General features: G+C 38.0%; 1 protein-coding gene across 1 annotated transcript in view; it reads left to right on the forward strand.

Moving 5' to 3' along the window:
* Window positions 1–14,859, forward strand: part of TFEC (transcription factor EC) — a gene marked incomplete at its 3' end in the record, with an annotated part of 35,911 nt that extends 21,052 nt beyond the window's left edge. Inside the window, exons 4-8 of the mRNA XM_083366725.1 lie at window positions 6,648–6,762; window positions 7,734–7,802; window positions 10,541–10,616; window positions 11,526–11,673; window positions 14,485–14,859. Of these exons, the coding sequence (XP_083222851.1) occupies window positions 6,648–6,762; window positions 7,734–7,802; window positions 10,541–10,616; window positions 11,526–11,673; window positions 14,485–14,859 (783 nt within the window). The remainder of the gene's footprint in view (window positions 1–6,647; window positions 6,763–7,733; window positions 7,803–10,540; window positions 10,617–11,525; window positions 11,674–14,484) is intronic.
* Between the last annotated feature and the right edge of the window lie 11,004 nt (window positions 14,860–25,863).

Raw genomic sequence — 25,863 nt, forward strand, 5'->3', positions numbered from 1 at the left:
TTTCTTATATCTCTCAGGTTTTTAAGACAACAAGCAAATCACAACCATTTATTTGTATTTGCATACCTACCGGTATCAAGTTTATAGTGGTATTATGAAATACCAGACGGGGAGTGTACTGCCACCACATGGTTGTTTGGGGAAATTATAATATGCTATCTTATCTGGGTAGCCAACTCCTCCTTCCCTATGACATATTTCCTCCTTCTCTTGATCATGTGCCTTACACCCCCTCCCCTTTCTGGGATGGACTTCCTCCTTCTTCTCCCTGGGGACTCTCCTCCTCCATAATCAGCAGATACATGTGCTCCTCTATAACCGGCAGATAAATGTGCTCCTCCATAACCAGCAGACACACGTGCAGACACTGTGAGTCGATACTGTCTTTTGACCTTGGAAATATCGTGCGTTATCATCTAATTCACCTCATCTGCTAATCTACTCTGGATCACCTAATCTACTCTGGATGCAAATAAAGGTATTTCTGGATGATAAAAGATATTTTTATGAGTTCAGCTATCTGGTGAGAGCTGTTATCAATGATAGAATCCGCCTATACAGACCAGCTCAGGTGTCTTAGCAAGGGGAAAAAAATCATTAAATGACAGCTTGATCCAGAATAGATTATATTCATCATAAACTCTACCTGATTGTATATAACAGGGGCATACACAAAAAAGCCCTCCATATTTCAATCAAATAAAATATAAATAAAAAATGTTTTTTTTCTTATTTCAATTAGCTATTACCAAAGCATAACTGAAATTTAATTTGGTTAGTGAGTTCTTCATGTTTGTGCAGTTGTATTGTCTAAAGATGTCTGGTTAACCATTTGCTGTGTTAATAATTCAACATGGATATTAGCATTGTGCACAATGCTTTATTTGTCAGAGGGGAGAGGGAAATGGAAGAGACGTAGGTTTTGGCTGAATAGTTTGCTGCCACAGGTATGAAAACAATATGAATTGAAAGGTACCTTTTTTCTACATTGCATGACTTGCTTAGTGTATGTGTGTAGTTTCAGCATGACAGCTATCTTATAGAATATTTTTAATAAGAAGCCAATTTGCATTGGCTGCAGATTTGCTTTTTACTATTAGTCAATCTGTGATTACTGTAATGATGTAGAGTTTATATTAGCTTTCCTTGTTAAAATAAAATAAGGATAATACTGTAGGAATCGTGACCATTGTTTTTATCTGTATATTAGCTTTTTTTCATAGATGTTGCTGTTTTATTCAAAGGCCTACAGATAGGATTTTGATTACTATTTGTACATTGCTGCAAGCATTTCAGAAAGATAACAGAAAAAAATCAATACGATGTAGATGTATTCCAAGAATTGAGATGTAATAGCTGACACATAGATATTCTACAGCCCATTTAGTTTGAGACTGAGTCCCTCATTCCATTTTAAATGTGAGGAATGGAATATAAGAAAGAAAACCAAACAGAATGATTCAACTAATGAAATGATATTTTCATTTATCTCTTTCTCCTCCTCCTTCTCTTGCTTCCCATTTTGATTAAGAAAATATCTAGTTCTGGAGAACATTTTTGAACAGAGCATCAAGTCAGACCTGCTGTCAGCATGATAAGTATCTCATTCTTCTTTTGAAAGCGGTGTATACATCACTGAATCTTTGCAAAAACCTAATGAGTTTGGTCGTGCTAAGAGAGAATAATAAACTCTTGCTGTTCTCACCTGACAGAGAGTTTGTACCAAAGGCTCTATATAGCTTAGAGTTAGATAGTGCTACCTGATGCTCACTACAAAAAAATGTACCTTTTGTTATTTTATTTCTTGATGTATTTTTGTCTGTTTCTCCATGGCAGCCACAAAGTTGGAAAACACTCCTTCAAATGCATAAGGTATTGTCTTAAATTGGCAGGCAATACAAATGCTTACTGTACACTCAGACTCACAAATGTATGATGAACATTTAGTGAAACTCTAATGTGTACAGTAGTTATTAATAAATTAACCTTCCTGCGATAATTTTAACTTTATAATCAGCACTCCCTTCTTAATGTTCATTGTATCCTTTTCTCTTTTCATATATTTTCATATTTTCTTTTCATTTTTTGGTAACTATCCTGATTCCTTTGGCATCCCAACATTATACATTATATTATTGATAATTTAGGGCAATACTTAATGTAGCTGATGGAATGTATGCTAGTCCATTAAACTTGAGTCCATCAAAATTACCAAGATTCTCCACATTTTTTATATTTACACTAAATTCAACACAAGTGTTTACCTAAACTAGGGTATTGTCAGCCATCTCAGAAAAACCAAACATGAAACAAGACTAGTTGAGCTAATTCTGCTTTATTTTAAGGCTACATTAACAGAAGCTTGCAAGTTGAAGTTATAAAAATTCCACTTCCCATTGCCTCTTTAAATGACTTAATCCATTAGAGCAGGCTCTTTATAAGTTTCTTCCTTTGACCTTTAAGCTAGTGGGGGCTCCTGTCTCTATTGTCTGATGGTTTCCTAAGCAGCATCTCTTTCCCTAATTCCCCACTCTCATTCACACATTCTTTTTTTAAAACAAGTTTTATTAATTTTCCAAATTTACATCCAGATGTTTATGAAGCAATGTGGTGATTGGGTAATCAAAAGTCCAATAAGAAAATCTTTTTGTACATATTCCAGGTTACATCAGCAAAAATTCCCTCTCCAGTTCCCTTAATTACAATATCTCAATCAAATTAATACATTTCTAGTTATAGCATAAGGGACGCGGTGGCTCAGTGGGTTAGGACGCTGAGCTTGTCGATCAGAAGGTCGGCAGTTTGGCGGGTGGAATCCCGAGTGCCGCGTAACAGAGTGAGCGCCTGTTACTCGTCCCAGCTTCTGCCAACCTAGCAGTTCGAAAGCACGTAAAAATGCAAGTAGAAAAATAGGGACCGCTCCAGTGGGAAGGTAACAGCGTTCCGTGCGCCTTTGGTGTCTAGTCATGTCGGCCACATGACCATGGAGATGTCCTCGGACAAGCGCTGGCTCTTCGGCTTTGAAACGGAGATGAGCACTGGCCCCTAGAGTCGGAAACGACTAGCACGCATGTGCAGGGGAACCTTTACCTTAGTTATAGCATGGTCAGTTGAGACAATTATCAATATATTTTAATTTATATTTATCCATGTCCTGTTTTTAAATTTTACCTAATTTCAGTTACAGTGCTCTGAATTAGCCTTTAGTATCCATTATATTCAGTTTTCGGGTAACCCAAAATTTCCCTATTTCATTATATAATAGTTGTCATATCTAAAATACATATATTGGTTGTTTAAATGCATTTTTATTTTCACAAATATATTCTATTTCTCGCCTTAGTGGTTCATCAATTATTAATTAAGTATTTTTATTATATCATTCCAAGTTCTATAATATAATTCAAAACTATGTTCTAATAGCTGATTTTCATTTCCCTTACAAGTCTAAATCCTAAATATAAAGTCAGTTTATATCTATTAAAGACTCCCCTTAGCCCATTAAAAATATTTTAGGCTCTGTCATTATAAATGACAAAGAAAAGAACCCATTTTTAAATCTAACTCTAACTTTCTTTTTGTTCCAGGCAGGCTTCCATACCAGTGCCTTTAAGTTCTGAAATGTGTCTCCCTTCATTCCTACACACATTGTTTGAATTGAGGGAGACCATCCAGTTGTCAATTTTTCAAAGGAACTGGTCCCTTTATAATCATTACATTGTTGCTCTAATAAATCAAATCCCCATGTTTGTTTTAGTATAGCTATTGTTGGTTCAGTCTGGCCTTCTTCTTCCGGTCCCTTCTGGCTTAGATAAGAGGTCATGTCCAGTGTTGTGGTTGTTGTTTGGCTGGCTGGATTCTCAGTATAGTGTGCTTGGAGATCCTTAAGATTCTCCATCTTAGTGTTGCTTTCTTCAGCTTCTGTTATTTTTTGGATTGTAGGCTTTGCAATTAAGATCAAAGTTTGGGTATCAAAGCTCTCAGTAAATTGTAGTTGTTGTTCTTTAAGGTCCCCTGTTTTAATATTAATTTCTTCCTCTTCTGTTGGTTTTTGGATTGTCAGTTCATCAATTGCAGTCAGGGTTTCATTTGGTAGGTTTAAGCTGACACTTTTATCTTTCAGTTTGGAGTTCAATAATTCAGTCACTTCAAGAATTTTTTCACGTATAAGTTTATAATTAAGTTGTGGGTAGTATTCATCCATTTCTATGATGTTTCCAGATAGGTCTTTGGTGGAGGCTATTTTGATAAGGGTCAGAAAATGTCCACTTCCACTATTCCTAGAAGTTGTTTTCTCTGCCAGATGTTTCAAGTTCTTATCTTTAAAAATAATGCCAAGGACAAATCTGGGCTATAGCCAGACCTCACAATAAAGGGAAAGTTGCCTTGCTATACCAGGCTTCACCACAAGATGTCCTCAATAGCTGATTTCAGCAAAGTTGGGACAAAGAAAGGACCTTTCTTCACAAAATACATGTGTGAAGTCTGCTGCTAAAAATATAGAAGAAACTAGATTTTTGGATGGATTGAAAAAGGTTACATTAAATCTTAAAGGTTATCAATGGTTATTAATTTCATCCAATATCTGAGATAGAATCCCCTTTAACATCAATTTCCAAGGTAGATGTTGCAATGTTCATGTCCTGTTTGGTACCTACAAGATAGATATGGCCACCACTCTTTACATTTTATTCTTACTACTTTCAATATATTCATTCATTTTCTCTTCTTAAAGACAGCTAATTCCATTTTTTTTTGTTTTTCCATCTCTAGTTTTTCATTCAGTCATTATCTGGAGATGGAGAAAGGTCATGATTAAAATGCATCATTGAGATATGATGGAATGGTAGAAGTTTTAAATATAAGAAAATAAGATGTTTTCTTCAATATTTATTTATGCATTCATTTGGTTATTACATTTGCATCTGATCTTTCAACCTAAAAGCTCAATGAATTACACAAGTTTCCACCCTCATATATATTTATAACCTTCATGGAAGGTTAGACTCAAAGGTAATATTAGTCCAAAGTCACCAAAATAGCTTTTGACTGCTATCCAGATTAATGATATTATTAACATTATTAGATTTGAATATGGCATATGCTAACCATTTTAAGGTCTATCGAGCTTATTTCTGAGTATGTAAAAATTCAAAGGCATGAAAGTATCACAGTGCAACAGTGTTTTTATCATTTTAATAAAAACATTAGATCTTACAAATAAAATTGCAATTTTAATTGGTTTTTATATTTACATTTACTTTGGATATAGAGTTAAATACTCCAGTTTACTGATACTATGGATTATGATGCATTTAAAATAGTTGTTTATTTTGATTCATTTCATCTGTTTTCTGATATCTCATTATAACTGTTTTTGGTTTGGTTTGGTTTGGTTTGGGTTGGGTTGGGTTTTTTTGATGCCTTTGAATTAGTCTTGACTCCTGGACTGACTGGACAAGTCCCTTGGCAAGTGGTTTGCCATTGCTTATTTCTTAAAGTGTGGCCCAAGATAACCCCACTGGCCTTATGCCTAAGGCAGGCTAGAAATCATTCTCCCAGTTTCTAGTCTGGTGCCTTAACTACTATCTCTCTCTCATTGTTCCTTACTTGTATTCTGTAAGAGTTCCATGTAGCCATATAGCAAACAGGACAAAACAATCAGTTGTTGTGCACTGATCTTGAAAAGAACAAAAAGCATACCCTTGGGGCCATAGAATCTTAATAAAACTAAAACATTATAAGAGCAGATGAAGGTTGATTGCATGGTAGCCAGCCAGTTGCCTAGCAAGTTAAAACCCTGGAAACAGTTCCCTTTCCAAATCATGTAGTATCTATCTATGGGGGAAAATTGCAGACACACCAAAAGCTGTTACTTCTAGTTTTTCTGTATGAATCAACTATTCCTATCAATCAAGGGCATTACAAATTTGAAAATTATTTTAAAAAATCCCAACAAAATACAAGCTTATTTTTATGTTTGGAAGGATTTTATATTAAAGGTCAGAAATGAATAATCAAATAGCAGATTATAAAATTTATGTCTACATAGCAGATAGATAATTAATTATCTACCTAATTTCTCCTGATGCCTTTGCAAGACAATTGCCCACAACATGCTCTATCCAGGTCTATTTTAAGATGCTTTGCATAACTGCATCTTTTTTGTATGCTGCATGAAACACGAACAATTTAGGAACTGAGTTCAGGGAGATAGTTAGAAATTCATTTGGGTCTCAGGTAAGATCAGCAAGGTTATTTTCCCTTTCAATTTAACTCATATTTGCAGTGTTGTAGCAGTAATCCTGTTATTGGAAAATATGCTATGGCATTAATTCAAAATCAGACATCAGGAGCCATAACCAGGCATCGTTCTGCATATAAAACTCAAATCATCCTCCTCCTAGTTTCTGCATATGGAACAATGGCAATTTTGACCCTTAACATTTTATTTTATTTTATACATGATAAGGGCAAAGTATGTTTTTAGATGCAGTTCCCATTGAGATTAAGACATGAATACACATCTGAAATGGAATTTTGTTCTTAAGTACTTATATATCTCTTTCCCATGATAAAATCATGAATTTATTTTCATTCTTCCATATCTAATTTTATGTCTTTTTCTTTCACTCTGTTTTTCAAAGCTTTCAAGTAGCATTCTGGATTTATACAACAGTGACCAAGGAATGACAGCTGCCAATATGGGTCTTTCCAATACTTCTTTTCCTTCTAATTATCCAGTTAAGAGGGAAATCACAGGTAATACAGCTTTGAGAGTTTGGCACACTAAAAACCTTGTTTAAACAAAGGCTGAAGTGTCTGTCTGTTTGTAGAACAAATATAATCATGCAGACTGAAAACATAGAAGAAGTGATTTAAATAAACATTTAATACACATTGGACACCTTCACAGTGTACTGTTTCTACTCTCTAATTCCTTATTAACTGGTTTTGAACCATCCATGTGATTGTTTTCACTCTTGGTAATGAATTATGAAATGTGAAGAACAGGTAGGGAACACTGTTAGCCATTTAAGCATTCTATTTAGTAGCCTCCCTGAATTAGAATGATCTGGTTCAAAACATTTTTATCTACTGTATTTGTTCTGAAGTGAATATCCCTAACAATGAAAGTCATGGTAGTCCTTGCTGGTCCTTATATCTAGACACATGCAGCTAATGGCTATAATTACTATAGGAAAGATAATTGATCTGCACATATTTTGACTTCTGGCCCATGATATAAATAAATTATCATCCATTACATTTGTTCCAGGTCATCATAAATGACTCTTTTAAAGGTTTACAATACAGCCATTCACCATATTAATGAATTAACATCTTTCAGACTTTCATTCAATTAATCTAAAGAATGTTAACAACCATGCAGATTATCAGTGCAACTTAAAGGGAACAAAGAGATGATTTTCTTCCTCTTTCTTCAACATACAAATCAGATTATGCCTGGAAACTTTATTCCCTTTAAAGTATTATAAAGTTTTCTATCACCACAATGTAAAGTACAACAAATTGGATACTGCTTACACAGAATTTTAAAAATTAAAAATGCATGATATTTTTAAAAAGTCAGCACATACTGTAAACAATAAGTAAGGAAGCAGGAAGTAGCAAAAAGAATTAGTAAATCTGAGATGGTAAAACTTTTCTTAAAATCTTATTTGTAAAAAGATAATTGTTCATATAAAGTAACCTATGCCCTGTTTAAATAGATTTTATTTCTTTCACAGATACACAAGCAATCACAAAAGAGAGACTAAAAAAGGACAACCATAATCTCAGTGAGTACATTTAACACTTTCCAAATATTTACTATTGTTAATAGACTGTGGAAATAACTGTTTGCTTTAGAGCAGGGGTGTCAAATTTGCAACATCACATGACGTGTCATGACGTATTATGACTTTTTTGCCATTGCCGGAAATGGGGTGGGTGCGGTTTCACTATGATGCCTCTGGTCTGTGGGCCAGCAGTTTGACACCCCTGCTTTAGAGTTATTGTTGAAGAAAGACTGAAAAAACTTTTTTTTGTGAAGAGGATAGACCTGAAAAATTGAAATGAACAATAAACCAACTCTCACAATTTCTTGGCCAAAATCATGTTTTCAAGTTTCTTTTTTTAATGTTCCAGTTGTAATCCATTGCCAGATTTTACCTTCATCCACTTTCCCCTCGATTTTTTATAAAAAATGACCATGTAATGCTTTTTCGTCCCAGTATTCTGTTCTTGTTTTTATTATATTATTTTGTTACCTACACATTCAATAAGTTCCAATTTTAAACTGGGATCATTGCCTTTTCTTGCTGTCTTTTATGTAATTGTTTTCTTGTTTGACAGTCTGTAGGTCTTAAAGTAAACCTTTTCATTTTTGTAGGGAAGACGTCATCTATTACTATCTCTATGATAGAGGTGTCAGACTTGCAACATCACGTGACGTGTTGTGCTGTGTCATGATTTTTTTGCCATTCTGGCAATGGGGTGGGTGCGGTTTCACTATGATGAATCCGGCCCACAGGCCAGCAATTTAACACCCCTGCTCTATGGAAATGTAATGCATAGTGAATCATCATTTGCTTTCTTGTTTTTAGTCCAAATTGGCCAGTTCAGGTTGTGTCCAATTCATAATTCCAGCAGTGTATTGTACCAATGTATTGGCCCAGGTATGGATAGATTTGATGGTGTTTCTATTTCTTCTTATGCTTAGCTCTTTTTTCACTTTTTGTATGTATTTTTTAATAATCCCATTTTAGACTTATCTATGTCTGATGTTATCAAATTATAATGGTTCCTGCTGGTTTGGACATTTAGAAGTAGCAATAGTATTTAGAGTTACAGTATATACCACTTCATTGTGCTTTACAGCACTCTTTAAGCAGTTTACAGAGACAGCATATTGCCCCCAACAATCTGGGTCCTCATTTTATTGACCTCAGAAAGATGGAAGGCTGAGTCAATCTTGAGCTGGTCAGGATTGAACTCCTTAGAGTGGGCAGAATTAGCCAGCAATACTACAAATTGTGCCACCGTGGCTACTTTGGCATTTCAGTTTCATATATTGTTTTTGATTTTACCCCAAATTATTAAACATTAATAATAATGCATTATTGCCTTTAGTGCCTTGGATTAATTTAGATATGTTGCCTATTGCTTCTATGCTGTTTTCTGTATGGATTTTTAGGAGAAACAGCAGAATGCTCAATTTGCAGAGATCGTGTGTGTAGCCCATATCATCTTACCATTAATAAATTGTAATAGGTTTATGCTATAAGGTTAGATATCTAGGAAAATGGTATTTTCCTATCCAGTTTAAACTAAGTAATGAAACCAATATCCCATACTACTGTATTGAATTATGTATGAATTGGTGAGGTTAATTGGACTGTACATTATTCCCATTGTTTTTGTGCAATTTATACATGCATCATGCTTCATGGCATCTTAAAATGAAACTGCACATTCCAAATAAATTATATCTGTGTGTCAAATAATTTCAATAATAATCTTGATATTCTTACTTCTGAATAGTCATCTTGGTGACAATGACCACTAATGGTGCCATAATGTTCTATAGCAATATGAAGCAAGTGGATGGCTGCATGCAACAAGCAGATATTAAATGTAAAAATGTCAGGTGTGATAGAACAGGTCCACATAAGAAGGTCCAATTAAAGTGATTTAATGCCACTCATGCGTATGCAATATTCTCACCTGCTAAATGTTAAATAAGGATCACTAGAATTAAAGGAGGCTGGACTTTGGCCTGTGGCCACATAGAGATTGTAAGCTGATTCCTCTTCTAACTCCACCCTCTCCCCCTTCTTCCCCTACAAAATATTTTACAATCAAAAGTGACTTGTATTGTTTGTTCAAAAACTTTTTTAAACTAATTAAAAAACTTAAAGTATATTTGTTATGTACTATTAAGCAGTTTTTTCACCAAATTTTCAAGCATGAATGGTAATCAAGATTTATAATTAGTGAAAGAATAAAGCATATATTTTTAAGATCAAAGCTAGACCTTTGTTTAAGTAAACATTGATGAGATTGTAAAGTAAATATTTTCATTCAAACGTCAGCAAACACATGATGGTATTATCACCTCTTTGCAGCCTTTCAAAATATGTCTGATATGATAAAAGCACTGATCCTTGACCACTGATTCACAAGTTTAGTTCATTGTCAAATGAGAATCACAATTATTATTTGAACACACAGCCTTAATGTTAGAGTTACACATTGTTACATTTATCTTATACATTACATTCCTATAAAATCTTTGTTAGCTGCATAGTTTATGAAGAGTTAGGTGTTCTTTCATTAAAGATAAATATTTTGGTATTGATTATTTTTTCTCTTTTTAAAAAAAGTTGTCTCAGGATAGTTAAGCTAGCTATTTAATGGCTTTCACAGATTAAATATTTTCAAGCTTTTCAAAGTAGAAATATTGTGAATTTTGAAAGAGAGTATGGTGTTTTGTAACAGAACAACTTTGTTGCTATTAAGATATCTTGTTTTATAGTTGAAAGAAGAAGAAGGTATAATATTAACTACCGGATCAAAGAGCTTGGCACACTTATTCCAAAGTCTAATGACCCGTGAGTTCACCTGCCATTTTTATCATTGTATTTAGAATTTAAATAAAAAGAAAATACAAAAAAATGAAGCAGACAGGAATTTTAGATATCATATTTAGTGTGGACATTTCATCCAAAGTGGCAGAGTGCTGGAGTAAATTTTTGTGTCAGTTGATGGGTAATCACAGATTCCAATTTAACTGATAATCTACATAATATATTTTTAACATTGTACTTGAAATAGCATACTTATAAGATAAATACCATTTTGGGGTCAGTATTTCCCTACTAACAGTGACAAATCATATTAGCCTAGATATACAAAGCATTTTCATGTAGTATTTTATAGAAAAGTTTGTTTTAGTTTGTTTTAATCATACGGGTTTTAAAATATGATGTGGAATTGTTGCTACAACTAAACTGATTTTGGTGTACTATTAACATTGAATATCAAAATTAGACAAAACCTTTTATTCAAATAAGAATAAAATATGCTCATTAGAAAATCAGGTAAAGAGTTATAAATTTTAAATTATATTCAGAAATTTATGCTTAAATTGTCAGTAATGTATGGTTCCTAGTTCATTAATGGAGAATTCTACACAGATTTTAATCAGAGTTAATAACAAAAGCATTTTTACTAAAAATATAAAAACTATAAAAGTAGAATCATGAATTTGCATTTAGATCTTATACCAAAAAAGTCACTTTATTACGTTCTTTTGACATTTATTTTCATTCTGGGATTAATTTTAATATATAAGGGCTTTTTAACTATTCTATTAAAATTTCCATTCAGAAGCAATAATATCTATGCATGAATAATGGTCATGTAAATCATTATTTCATATTAATATAAAAGATTTTGCACATTTTTATAAATTTTGCTGACATGCACAATTGTGAAAAGGTTATCATTACTTTCTACAGTGATATGCGCTGGAATAAAGGAACTATTTTAAAGGCATCAGTGGAATATATCAAGTGGTTACAGAAAGAACAACAGAAAGCTCAAGAATTAGAGCAGAGACAGAAGAAATTAGAGCAGGTTAACAGACGACTGTTGCTAAGAATTCAGGTTTGTAGAGAAAAATGCTCGTTCAAAGCCAACCTATTCCTTCCTCCATCTTTTGATTTTGCTACAGCGTTTACTTCATCAAACTGTATTCAATGATTATAAAACACATACACATAGATCTACACCGTAATTACTTGGAGACTTAAGATATACTTTGAAAAATGTTCCTAACCTTCTTTTATTTTGGGGTACATTGTCCAACATCAAATGAAGCAGCATGTAATTTTCTGGTCGCTTCCTATAATAGACTGTGATTGATCTACAGTTTTAATTGGATAAGGTTCTAGATAGCATTCCTGAATGTCGTAAGAGAATTAGTGTGCAGTCACAGGCATTTTTAAGTATTTAATTCAATGCAAAACCCACTTGGGAGTATTTCATTTTCAGAGGTAAATAGTGCAACCAAAATCAAGAGAATAATCATCAGCCACAATAATGCAGACAAGTCCCTGCAGTTTTCTTGGCAAGATTTCAGAAGTGGTTTGCCATAGCTTAAATTAAAATTAAATAGACATGTGTAGGACTGTGTTGTAAGGTATGGTGATCTTAGATAATAGAGTATTAAACTCCAGTAAGATCAATAGGACTTCCAAGTCTAAGTAACACAGCACTAAAAAACACTCAGTGAAATTAGAGGATTTGAAAATACTTTAGCTGGAATATGCATAACATTGTAAATAGATGTTTACTGGAAACAGTAATTGTTTCTATAAAAACAATCACAGTGCAACATGTGAAATTGTGGGCATTTTAAAATTCTGAGAGGTATGCAGCAAAACATGTACTTGCGTCACGATCTCCCACTTTTATTACTTTTGGTCTGTTGGATTCAAGAACCCAGACAGTGGGAATTTGTGTATAATTTCTACTAGAATATCTATTAGGATCATACTTCAACTGATTAGTTTTTTGACACAAATTAAAAATGTGCTCTTGATAATTTCAAATAATTTAATTTCTTTGGAGATGAACCCAATATGAGTTAAGCCTAGGCAGTTGCCTCCATATGATCACTGCTTCCCCATAATTAAAAAACCCTGCTAAACAGCTATATTAAGCAACCATTCTTTATTCATACATTAGAACTCCCTCTCACTCATTTTCCCAGTATCGTATCTACCTCTCTCTTCTTCAGAGGTCACCTGTATCGTGGAGGATATTAAGAATTCATTCTACCAGCAGAATTGCATCTATAAGCAAAGTAGGAAGACCACCTGATAATATTTTAGATTATTAAAATATGTATATGTTAATATTCTCAAATTAGTAAATTTAAAATTGTTAATATTGTTATTATTATTTTTATAGTATTATTTTTGTTTATTTTATCATTATATTATTTTAATATTTGTCATGTGCTAGTTGGGTTAGTTTACAAATATTGAAAGATACATACACACATACATATATACAGTTTAAATCAATTTCTACTTTATGGAAAAGAGAGCTTGATTTATAAATGTTTAAAACTGGTTTAATTCTATCAATTATAAGGTATAAACAATGTAGGAATGATGCTAATATTTCATTAGCTTATAAAGAGAAAGCAAAGGTTTCCAATCTCACCTGTCATAAATAACAAAGAATAAGCCTAGATATTTAATATCTCTGAAAACTCTGAAGCAAGGGAAGAAAAATGTTTTTGTTTTGCTTTGAAAGTTTTGGAGAAAAATGAACTAAAAGCCTTATTTTTAGCACTCTATTTAGATGTTTAGTTCAGCACTCATTATTCAAATATTTGACTTTCTTTCTTTCTTTCTTTCTTTCTTTCTTTCTTTCTTTCTTTCTTTCTTTCTTTCTTTCTTTCTTTTTTCTTTCTTCTTTCTTTCTTTCTTTCTTTCTTCTTTCTCTCTCTCTCTCTCTCTCTTTCCTTTTCCTTTTTTTTCTTTTTCTTTCTTTCTCTCTTTCTATTTCTATTGTTGGGATATTAAAATGAAAGTGTACTGTGCTGAGAGAATAATTGTAACATTAATTGAATTTATTTTTAAGAAATATGTTATGCAAATGCATATGCAAAATGCTTAGCTTTAAAATGAAGCATTCTTCAATTTTGCCTATTTAAAGAAGCTGATAGGAAAAAAAACAATCCTGTTAATAGAAAGAATTGTCAATTTTATGGGTGTGTGTGTATTCTGGATGCAGAAAGCACTGACTTTCCAGAAAAATTGTGAAGAAGCTCAGATTATATATTTTTTCACAAAGGCAGTGTATACTTTCCTTTTTCAGAATCTGAACCTCCCTTCCAACAGTTTTAATTTCTTCTAAGCCTTTATTTTTATTATTCTATTATAAAATAATAATGTAGTTATAATATTATTGTTTTATGGACTTTTGGAAACTTAGTGGTTTTGCACTAAGATATTTTAAATGGATATCTTGATTTCCAATCATAGATTACTTTTGCAACTTTGCCATTTTATATATCATGATACAACTTATGTTATCATTACAAAATAAAGTGTTATGAAATATCTCATAATCTGTTTCCCATTTTTTAGAAGGAAAATGCCTTAGATGATTTTCCCCCCTGATTTTTTGTTCCTGAATTGGAACTGAAGCATTTATATTTGTGCTTGAATCTTAACTCCCAAATCATACCAAGAGTCCATGGTTCATCATTATGGCTATTATGTAGTCTTTATATGGCTTTATAAAGGTACAAAAAAATAGGCTTGTCGCATTAGTATGTTACATTTTAAGCATATTGTCAGACTAGGTTTCAGAACTGCACCAGATATAATACTGAGATGCATGGAATCCCTATGATTTTTTAAAAATCCTGCTCTCTAAATATTTTGTTTTCTAACACAGGAACTAGAAATACAAGCACATGCCCATGGACTACCAATGTCTTCAGTCAGTGTGGTTGACTTAGCATCCAGGGTCCTGAGGCAACGGGAATATCCAGAAGAGAATTCAATAGACTATATGCAACACCTAGCCATGGTTCAAGAGCAAGATGCTGATGTACATGACCCAGCTGCCGCCTTTTCTGATCCACTTTCCCACTTTACAGACTTGTCTTTTAGTGCTGCCTTAAAAGAACAGAGACTAGAAGAAATATTACTAGATGATAAAATATCACCACTTGGGATAGACCCTCTTTTATCTTCTGTGTCTCCTGCTCTATCAAAAGGAAGCCACCGAAGGAGCAGTTGTAGTTCAGGTGATGGTGATGATTTATAACATAGAAGAACATTCCATAGATAGAATAGAAGGAATTCTTCCTTGCTTTACTAGTGATATATGTATGCTGCTGCTTATTTCAGCATAATCAGGTTGGTTGCTGATAGAATCTACGGTATTTTGGAAAGGATTGAGTGTGAAATAAAAAATAAGAACATTTTCCAACTTTATAGAAATTAGTAAGATTTTACTCTCAGGCAAGACAAGGGGGGCATACATATTCAACGAGAACATTGCTTTTCATGCACAGAGGACAAACGTTTTGAATGAAAGCTTAATTTATTCATTACAAAGTCTCTGAATTATGAAAAGAAGTTTGGTTTCTCTTTGGCCTCTGTGCATGGAAGTTAATGTATAGAAGGCCCACTGTACCTTTTTATGTAGAAACACATGTAAAATCTATTTTCATAAGTCCCTTGTTTGGGAGTGTTGATTCAAATCATCAGACCTTTTGTATCATTATTATTTATTTACAAGGAATGCTGTACCTTGCAATTTTATTCCACTATTGTATAGAAGCAGGTTGGTGTTAGAGAATGTTGGGGTCAAAGGTAGCCCATTGCATATCAATCTAAAAGTAGAGGGTATGTGTTCTATTTTAGGATGCTTGAACTATTGAAAATGAGAAGCAGAACCCTAAAATAGATATTTGAAGAAGGACCCTAAAATAGATATTTGGCAACTTCAAGAAATTATTCTACGTATCATACTACATCCACAATAGCTTACAAAGATTTAAGTTCAGAGAATGTGCTTCACATCCTGGAATACTTGACATTGATCATGAAAATATTTCCTACCAATCTAAATTATTTATTCACTAGGAATGAATCCTAATGTGTTGGAAACCTATCAGCATGGAAAGTGTGCATTAGGGATATAAAACAATGTTGCATGTGGGAAGACATCTCTATCTTCACATAATTGGACTGACCTATTCCCCATAAACAGGGTCTAGTGCCCAGCAATATCACTTTAAGGTGAATTGTATAATTACAAATTGGTGTGCCATTGTCCCTGTGCATTTTGGGAATAAAATCACCCAGTGATTTTAAAAGTCCAGGCCAAATAAACAAAGGCCTAGAATGCAGCCTAATACTTAAAGATGGTAAAAGACCCATTGTTAATATTAATTGTTCCAATGAATCTAGGCAGTTTCAGAATAACCTTCTGCTGGACGCTTTCCTAATGAATATTTTGAAATTAAATGGATTATACGTCCATTATAAGTTAGATACTATTGAGATGCTTCCTATTTGTTTTTTTTAATCTTGCATCTTTTTCTGCAGTATAATTCTATTGATGATGTCACAATATATATGCATCCATGTTTTAAATCTCAGTTTGAATATTTTAACAAAGAAACTTGTACATTTTGTGTCTATGTTATGCCTCTCTCACTCTCACACACACTTCATTCAAAGAAGATATTAGAACAATTTGCACAGTACTCTCTCTCTCTCACACTCACACGCGCACACACACACAGACACACATACACACAGAGAGAGAGAGAGTACTGTGCAAATTGCTCTAATGTCTTATTTGAATGAAGTGCATTTATTTTTTTACCAATATTTGAAATATAAGATCAAATACTGAAAGATCTTTATTGTGTCCTTTTATGCAAAGAAAGTAGGATTTGCATTCTTACTGTGTTCTTATACATGGGGAACAGAGGTAGGCCAAATGAATATTTGAGTAGTTGTTCAAATATGTTTGAAAAATATCCCAAAAGTTTTCAAAGGAACTTAGTCAAGGCTCGGTAATATGGTAGGTACAGTGATGGGATTCAGCTGGTTCGCACCAGTTCAGCAGAACCGGTAGCTAATTTTTTGTTGCCCAGGCCCAGAATGGACTTCTGGAAGCAGTATCCACACAGAGAACCAGTTGTTCACATATTTGAATCCCACCACTGGGTGAGTATGTACTTTTCATGTGGTAAAGGTCCTAGGAATTTACAACTAGATTACTCATTGGAAGAGGATCTTTGGATATTTTTTATCTCTTTTTTTCTAGTAAGAGATATTCAATTAAGAAAAAAGAATTGAAATATTCTTATTTAATTCAAACAGTAAATGTAGATACTCATGAGATAAAATACCAAAGCCCTAAGTTGTCTTAGAGCAGAGATAAAGATTCTAAAAAACTGAAAAAATGAAAAAGAAAAAAAATGCTGTGGCTTTATAATATACTGGAAATGACTGGAAATAATTCCATCGCTTAATCTTAAGAACATTATTATAGAACATTTGATTATAATAGGGCTGTGTATATAAAAAAGAAAATTATTGTAATTTAAAATTATGTGGAGGCTTGTAGATCACTTGCATTTACTGTAGAGTCATTTTTATAAAAATTACTATTTTTAACATTAATAAAACCACTTGTTTTTAAGCAACTGCATGCAAAAGAATATGCTTTTTTACCAACTGATTCAATTTTTATTAAAGTAGTTTTAATACATGCTGATATTTTATTTATTTAAAGTATACAATTACAACCCAAGTAAAATAGATCTTTTTATAACTTGCATGAAGTCAGAATGGCACTAAGCTATATATCCAGTGACACATAATAATAATACCAGTTAAGCCTGTTTACTGCGGACACTATGCTGAACAATAAATACACAATGCCATTTTAAAACATCATGGTCATGTTGCTATGTACCATATCCTTAATATAATCCTATCTTTTTTGTTTTAATCATGTTCTTAAAGTTTTGAAAACAATTTAAAATGCTGTAGTAATTGCTCATAGGAAAGATGATTCTGAATAATTAAATAAGGAAGCTGTACCAACCCTTTTAAGTATATTAAACTTCCTCCACAGACAGTTTAAGGGAAACAGAATATTTTATCTCAGCAAGCAATACATTGGAAATTGCTGATAATTACACAACCTTGTGTCATTCAAAAGATATCCATGTTTCATGAATATAAGAAAGAATTTTAGCATTTAAAACTCCCAGTAATAAATGTATGCTTTTCTAGAATATATTTAAAAGATTATACATATGATAGAATGATACATTGTGATTAAATAGGAATACGATGCTAGCAATAGCTTTGTAGCAGTCTTGCATATTTTAAAATTCATACTCTTTGAAAAGGCTATTTAGCATGGTATGTGAGTGTAATATACCAATTTATTTGCTTTGGACTTATTTAATTATAACTCTTTTAATTATTGTGTTATACACAGTGGGACTAATTAACACTTGTAATTCAATTAATTTTGAATTAGATGAACTAGAAAAGAAAATTTAACATGGGAGCTGATGATGCAAAAACTTTAGTGTGTTTGAAGGCACAGAATGATCTGTATGTAAGCAGAGTTGGGTCAATCTGTTAACTCAGTTAAATAGCATGAGAAAATGGAATCACAATATACAGATTACAAAGACACAGCCTGCTATCTTCTTAATTAGAGACAATGACATTAACAAAAGACTTCCAATCAAATTCAGTGTCAGTATCATTTGTATGGACAGACAATGTCGATTAGAAGCAAACTTGGGAAGATTTGATGCTAATCAGTGTCAAATCTGCTAGCCTAATCAAGGATGCACCAGTTGTGAAGTATGTCAAGCAATGTTGGTAAATCACTGATACCCATCAACTTAAATATACATCAGTTTCATTAATTGGCAACTACAAGACAAATGTCGAATGCTCAGGATAGCAAGGATTCTGATACGATCCACCACACTGTGATTAAGTATATGATTCATGTAATAAGAAAAAGGTGCCTGCAGGCTATTGTTCCTAGCATGGATTAAAATTTGCATATTGCTTCTCCTTATGTCAAAACATCTGGTGTCTGCAAATGCTAACATTTCGTTAAAAAGTTTCATGAGCAACGAAAAGTAGCCTGGAAATATTGCATGTGACTCTTTCAAGCATTATAATTGAATAAGAGGCAGGGCGAGGGAGAGAAAGACTGATGGAAAACAACTGTATAGGGAGAATTATGGGAGGGTATATATTGTAAAGAGACAGGAATAATGTTCATATTGTACAAACATTGACTTTTTCTTCCAGGTGTCATTAAAAATGACAATTATTCTGACTGAAGTTAGTTGTGATGCTAGAATGTCACCATTAAGATAATATTAATCTATTAATTATTATATGGAATGGACATAAGGAGAATGCTTTATCTAGCTGACATTCTTAATATTCTCTTATATCATTTTTGGTACTATTGCATATCTTTCTAAACATTCACATGTCCATATGTTGTGAGATGGAGTAAAATGAGCGAGCATAGTTTCAACATTTTTTTTAGTAATTTGTGTGGTTCCAAGATTGTACTAGGTATTAGAAGCATGCTTATGTTTGCAGATGTGAGTATATAGCCAGCCTTTTCTGAAAGGTCAGGCATCATTAGGACTTGGAAGGAGGAACCGTTTGAAAACTGTTTGAGGGCCGTATCGATATCAGGGAAGGCCTCTCCGCTGCTTACAAGCGGTGGGGCACTCCGACCCTCTGGCTCTACCCCAAGGTCCCGGGAGTGAGGGTGTGCAGCCTCCTGAGCTCCGGCTGGTGTATTTGAACGCCAGGTCTGTCTCTAATAAGGCTCCTCTCGTCCATGATTTGGTCGAGGGTGAGCAGGCGGACCTGGCTTGCATCACGGAGACTTGGTTGGGCCCAGAGGGCGGGATCCCTCTGGTTGACCTTTGCCCACCAGGTTTCCGGGTGCTGCACCGGCCTCGGGCTCAGGGTAGGGGTGGGGGTGTGGCTGTTGTTATGAGGGAGACCTTGTGTCCGCGGGAGGCCACTGTTCCTCAGATAGTCGGGTGTGAGTCTCTCTTTCTGAGATGCGGCCCTGGTGCGCAGTTGGGCTTGCTGCTGGTGTACCTTTCACCTAGTCACGCAGCAGCAGCCCTGCCTGAGCTGCTCGATGTCCTCTCTGGGCTGGTGGTTGAGTTCCCGAAACTTATAGTTTTGGGGGACTTCAATCTACCATCGCTGGGAGGATCATCTGAGTTGGCTCGGGAGTTCATGGCTTCCATGACGGCCATGGACCTGACGCAAGTAATTTCGGGACCGACTCATGAGGGAGGCCACACCCTTGACCTAGTTTTCTTATCTGGACGGTGGTTAGATGATCTTGGTGGGGGCTCTCCAATTATTATGCCCCTGTCATGGACCGATCATCATCTCCTGCGGCTGGTCTTCCGTTTTGCCACCCCCCGCCGTGGGTGTTTGGAACCAATTAAATGGTACCGCCCCAGACGCTTAATGGATCCCCAGAGGTTCCAGGCGGCGCTGGGGTCCCCACCTGCCTCCCTTGCTCACAGCTCGGCAGATGCCTTAGTGGAAGCCTGGGAAAGGACGGCCACTGAGGCTCTTGACCGAGTTGTACCCCTGCAGCCCCTGACCCGGTGCAGATCCCGTCGAGCTCCATGGTTCTCTGCAGAGCTCCGGGAGATGAAGCGTCGGAGACGGGGCCTAGAGAGCGGTTGGAGGTCCAGCCGGTCCGAATCCGACCGATTGCGACTAAGAGCCTACATTAGGTCTTATCTCGCTGCGATAAGGGAGGCGAGGTCTAACCACTTCGCCACCCTTATCGCGTCCGCAGATAATCACCCGGCCGCCCTGTTTAGGGTGACTCGCTCCCTCCTAAATCAGGAGGTGAGGGAGGATCCCTGGCAGGGTCGTGCCGAGGAGTTTAACCAACATCTGTCGGACAAAATCGCTCGGATTCGGACCGGTCTGGACTCTGACTGGGCAGAGTCTGACGATCAGGACACGGGCGGTCTTGTCGATATCACCTGGGAGGAGTTTGATTCTGTGACTCCGGAGGAAGTGGACAGGATCATGGGGAGGCTGAGCACCACCACATGTTTATTGGACCCGTGCCCTTCCTGGCTGGTCTATGCAGCCCGGGAGAGGACACGCAGCTGGTTCCAGGCAGTTATATCGGCTTCTCTGAGTGAGGGTAGCTTCCCCGCCATCTTGAAAGAGGCGGTGGTGAGGCCTCTCCTCAAGAGGCCTGCCTTGGACCCAGCTGTATTGAACAACTTTCGTCCTGTCTCCAACCTTCGCTTTCTTGCGAAGGTTGTTGAGAGTGTGGTGGCGCATCAGCTCCCTCTGGTCCTGGATGAAGCGGATTATCTAGACCCGTACCAATCGGGTTTCAGGCCCGGGCACAGCACGGAGACGGCATTGGTCACGCTGGTGAATGATCTCTGGAGGGCTCGGGACAGGGGATATTCCTCTGTTCTAGTCCTATTAGACCTCTCGGCGGCTTTCGATACCATCGACCATGGTATCTTGCTGCGGCGTCTCAGGGGACTGGGAGTGGGAGGCACAGTCTTACAGTGGTTCTCCTCCTATCTCCAGGGACGTTCGCAGTCGGTGTTGGCAGGAGGGCAGAGGTCGACCGCGAGGTCTCTCATTTGTGGAGTTCCTCAGGGGTCGGTCCTCTTGCCTCTCCTGTTCAACATCTACATGAAACCGCTGGGTGAGATCATTCGTGGCTTTGGAGTTGGGTATCATCAGTACACTGATGATACCCAACTTTTCCTTTCGACCCCAAACCACCCCAGTGATGCCCTCAACGTGATGTCCTGTTGCCTGGAGGCGGTTCGGGTCTGGATGGGGAGGAACAGACTTCAACTCAACCCCGACAAGACTGAGTGGCTTTGCATACCTTCATCCCGGGTTTATTCGGACATTCCACCTCTGGCTATGGGGGTGAACTATTACCCCCCGTAGATAGGGCTCGCAACTTGGGAGTCCTCCTAGATTCACAGCTCACCTTGGAAGACCATATAGGAGCTGTGACTAGGGGGGCCTTCGCCCAGGTTCGCCTGGTGCGCCAGTTGCGGCCCTATCTTAGCCGGGATGATTTGTGCACAGTCACTCATGCGCTCGTGTCCTCTCGTCTGGACTACTGCAACGCTCTCTACATGGGGCTGCCCTTGAGGACCACCCAGAAGCTCCAACTGGTACAGAATGCAGCCGCGAGAGTTGTGTTGGGAGTCTCCCGATACTCCCATGTTACACCTCTGCTCCGTGAGCTGCATTGGTTGCCAGTTGTCTTCCGGGTGAGATTCAAGGTACTGGTAACGGTGTTCAAAGCCCTCCATGGCATGGGTCCGGAGTACCTTAGGGAACATATGCTGCCGGCATCAAGCTCCCTGCGCCCTGTGCGTTCCCACAGAGAGGGCCTCCTCAGGGTGCCACCGGTCAGAGAATGTCGATTGGTGGCCCCCAGGGGGAGATCCTTCTCTGTGGGCGCTCCGGAGCTGTGGAATCAGCTACCGGTAGAGCTCCGGATGGCGCCGGATCTTCGCTCCTTTCGTCGCGATCTCAAGACGTTTCTGTTTGTACAAGCCGGCCTAGCCTGATGGGGATTGGTGGGGTTTTTTATTTTTGCTGTCTTAATTTTATCTTGGGGTTTTAGAATTGTATTCCAATTGTTTTAACTTGGGCAATCATTTAATCTCTTTTTAATGTTTGTATTTAGTATTTTATTCTGCCCTGTGAACCGCCCTGAGTCCTCAGGGAGAAGGGCGGTATACAAATATTATTAAATTAAATTAAATTAAAATTAAAATTCAGGGGAGATAACTAGATCAAGAAGTTCAAAAAATATTCTAGAAGAAGACAATAGCAAATCACTTCCATGGTTTTGCCAAGAAAACTGCTTGGATGAATTTTGCTGAGACTGATTCAATATTATCTGTGATATTTGTATCTTGCAAAGAAGTGCACAAAGGTGCACTGGAAACTCTGTTGGGTTTTTTTGAATGTCTTAATGATAAATATCATACAGATTTTATGGCCACAGGAAATCAAGAAATTCTTATCTCTGTCAATGAGGCTATAAAAGATTCCATTGTATAGCTCATATTTACTAACCTGCAGACTCTGAGATGCATTTTATATTTCACATTCAATACACCATGCTTGTTTATATAGTTGTAAGTGACAATAATCAGCTGCAATAGGCCATGAAGAAAAAAAAAACGGAAATAGACGATAATCCCTAATTTATATACTCAAGATTATGTCCCCCAATCATTCATTTTCAGCCAAACATAGATTGGAATAGTACTGTATGGTTTTAGCTCCTTGTGAAATGCAATAAAAGAAAAGGCAAAGCATATCTTTTGGAGAATTGCATCCCAAGGTATCTGGGCTTATCAGAGAAGGCATCCATCTACTTCTTCAGGCTTGGGAAATCTTTTAGCTGGCCATCTCTAAATAGGCAAGGCAGTGCCTGATGAAATCTAATTCTGTGCAATTAAAGGCTTTAAAAGCAATAACCAGATGCTGAAAAACCTATTGGGATCCATTGAGCGACCTAAGAATTGCTACTGATGTAATTGTCTCACCAGCCATTCTGGCCATTGCATTCTGGACCAACAGCGTCCATCTGTTTTATAGATCTTTCTTGACGGGTTATGGGACCCTGAGAGATGGCATGCTGCAAAGAGGAGTTTGAGGGGTTTTTTATTGAGATTTTTAAACAAAATTTTAAGGGGATCTGGGAGGGGGGAGGCCCAAAGGATCCAGAATGAACTTGGGGGAGTTCAATCCGGAAAGTAGTCCAGACCATCAGATGGTTGTGGGGGGGAGTAGGGGTTTGGGCGGGGACTCAGCTCCGAGTGAAGAGGGTCTTCCCATCCCAATGGTAATAGGGAGGGGCAGAGAGTGTGGGAGCAGAGGGCTTTATCATAACTGGGGAACGGGCCACCGCTGTCTTCAAGTGGTTGCCTGTTCCCACCCTCGTGGCTCTTCTTGCTCCCCTGGGGGCATAGGATTGCAGGACCCTGGGCTCAGGTTGGTTTATTTCAATTCCAGGTCCATGGTGAACAAGACTCCCCTCATACATGATCTCATTGAGGAGGAGAACGCGGACCTGGCCTCCATCACGGAGACCTGGTTGGTTGAAGAGGGGGTGTCCCCCTCTCAGAACTATGCCCACCGGGCTTCTGGGTGCTTCATCAGCCATGGGCCCAGGGCAGGGGTGGGGAGGTGGCAGTTATTATTAGGGAGAGTCTTTGTCCGCGAGTGGCCACTGTCCCTCAGATAGGTGGGTGTGAGTCTCTCCTTTTGAAGTTGGGTCCTAGAGTTCAGTTGGGCCTATTGATTACGTACCTGTCTCCCAGCTGTGTATAATCGGCCCTGCCCAAGTTCCTCGACATCTTGCCCGGGTTGGCGATTGAGTTCCCCAGATGGCTTATAGTTCTGGGGGATTTCAATCTGCCTTCCATGGGTGAGGTGTCTGAGTTGGCTCGGGAGTTCATGGCTTCCATGACAGCCATGGACCTGACTCAAATAATTCAGGACCACACCCATAATGAAGGGCACACACTCGACCTGGCTTTTATCTCTGGGCATTGGATTAATGATCTGGGTAGGGGGGATTTAACTATCTAACCCCTGTCATGGTCAAATCATTTCCTTCTCTGGCTAGACTTTCAGTATGCTACCCCCCGCCGCTGGGAGGCAGAACCGACCAGGTGGTTCCACCCCAGGCGCCTGATGGACCCTGAAAGGTTCCAGACGGAGCTTGGGACATTCCTGCTTCCCTTGCCCACGACTCTGCCGAGACCCTAGTGGTAGCCTGGGAGAGAGCTGCTGCTGGGGCCTTGGATCGAGTTGTGCCTTTGCGGCCTCTGACCCAGCGCAGATCCCGCATGGCCCCCTGGTTTACCGAGGGACTCCGAGAGATGAAGCGCTGGAAAAGACACCTAGAGAGCTGTTGGAGGTCCAGCATATCTGAATCTGATTGAACACAGCTAAGAACTTGTCTTAAGTCTTACCTAGTGGCGATGGTAGTGGCAAAGTGTGTTTACTTTTCCGCTCTCATTGCGTCCGCAGATAATCACCCAGCCACCCTGTTTAGAGTGACCTGCTCACTGCTTAACCAGCGACTGAGGGATGACCCCTTGCAGGGTAGGGCTGAGGAATTTGTTCAGTATCTGCAGGACAAAATTGCTCAGATCTGGACTGGTTTGGACTCCAACTGGGCAGAATCCGATGGAGTGGAGAGGGCAGTTCTCAATGCTTCATTGACAGAGGGTGTCTTCCCCTCCACCTTAAAAGAGGCGGTGGTAAGGCCCCTCCTCAAGAAGCCTGCTTTGTAGCGAAGGTTGTTGAAAGTGTTGTGGCACGTCAGCTTCCACAATTCCTGGATGAAGCGGACTATCTGGACCCATACCAGTCCAGTTTCAGACCCAGTTACAACACAGAAACAGCATTGGTCACACTGGTAGATGATCTCTGGTGGGCCCGGGACAGGGGTTGCTCCTCTTTCCTGGTCCTACTTGACCTCTCAGAGGCTTTTGATACCATCAACAATGGTATCCTGCTGCGACGGCTTGAGGGGTTGGGAGTGGGAGGCACTGTTTTATGGTGGTTCTCCTCCTACCTCTCGGGCCATTCGCAGTTTGTAGTTGCAGCGGGGCAGAGATCTACCCCGAGGCCCCTTTCTTATGGGGTACCTCAGGGGTCAGTTCTCTCCCCCCTCCTGTTCAACATCTATATGAAGCCGCTGGGTGAGATCATCCGTGGCTTTGGGGTGAGGTATCACCAATATGCAGATGATACCCAGTTGTTTATCTCCACCCCGAGCCAACCCAGTGATGCCCTTGACATGATGTCCCAGTGCCTGGAGGCGGTGCAGGTCTGGATGGGAAGGAACAGGCTCAGGCTGAACCCCTCCAACACCGAGTGGCTGTGGATATCGGCATCTCGTACTGTCCAACAGGTTCCATCTCTTCTTATGGGGGGAGCTATTGCCCCCCTCAGAAAGGGCCCGCAACCTGGGTGTCCTCCTGGATTCACGGCTTAATTTGGAAGATCATCTAACTGCTGTGACCAGGGGGGCTTTTGCACAGGTTCACCTGGTACACCAGTTGCACCCCTTTTTGGACTGAGATGCCTTATGCACAGTCACCCATGCCCTTGTCACCTCTCGCCTGCATTACTGCAATGCTCTCTATATGGGGCTGCTCTTGAATTGCACCCGGAGGCTTCA

The sequence above is a fragment of the Vipera ursinii genome (assembly GCF_947247035.1).
Source record: "Vipera ursinii genome assembly, chromosome: 6".
Taxonomy (NCBI): domain Eukaryota; kingdom Metazoa; phylum Chordata; class Lepidosauria; order Squamata; family Viperidae; genus Vipera; species Vipera ursinii.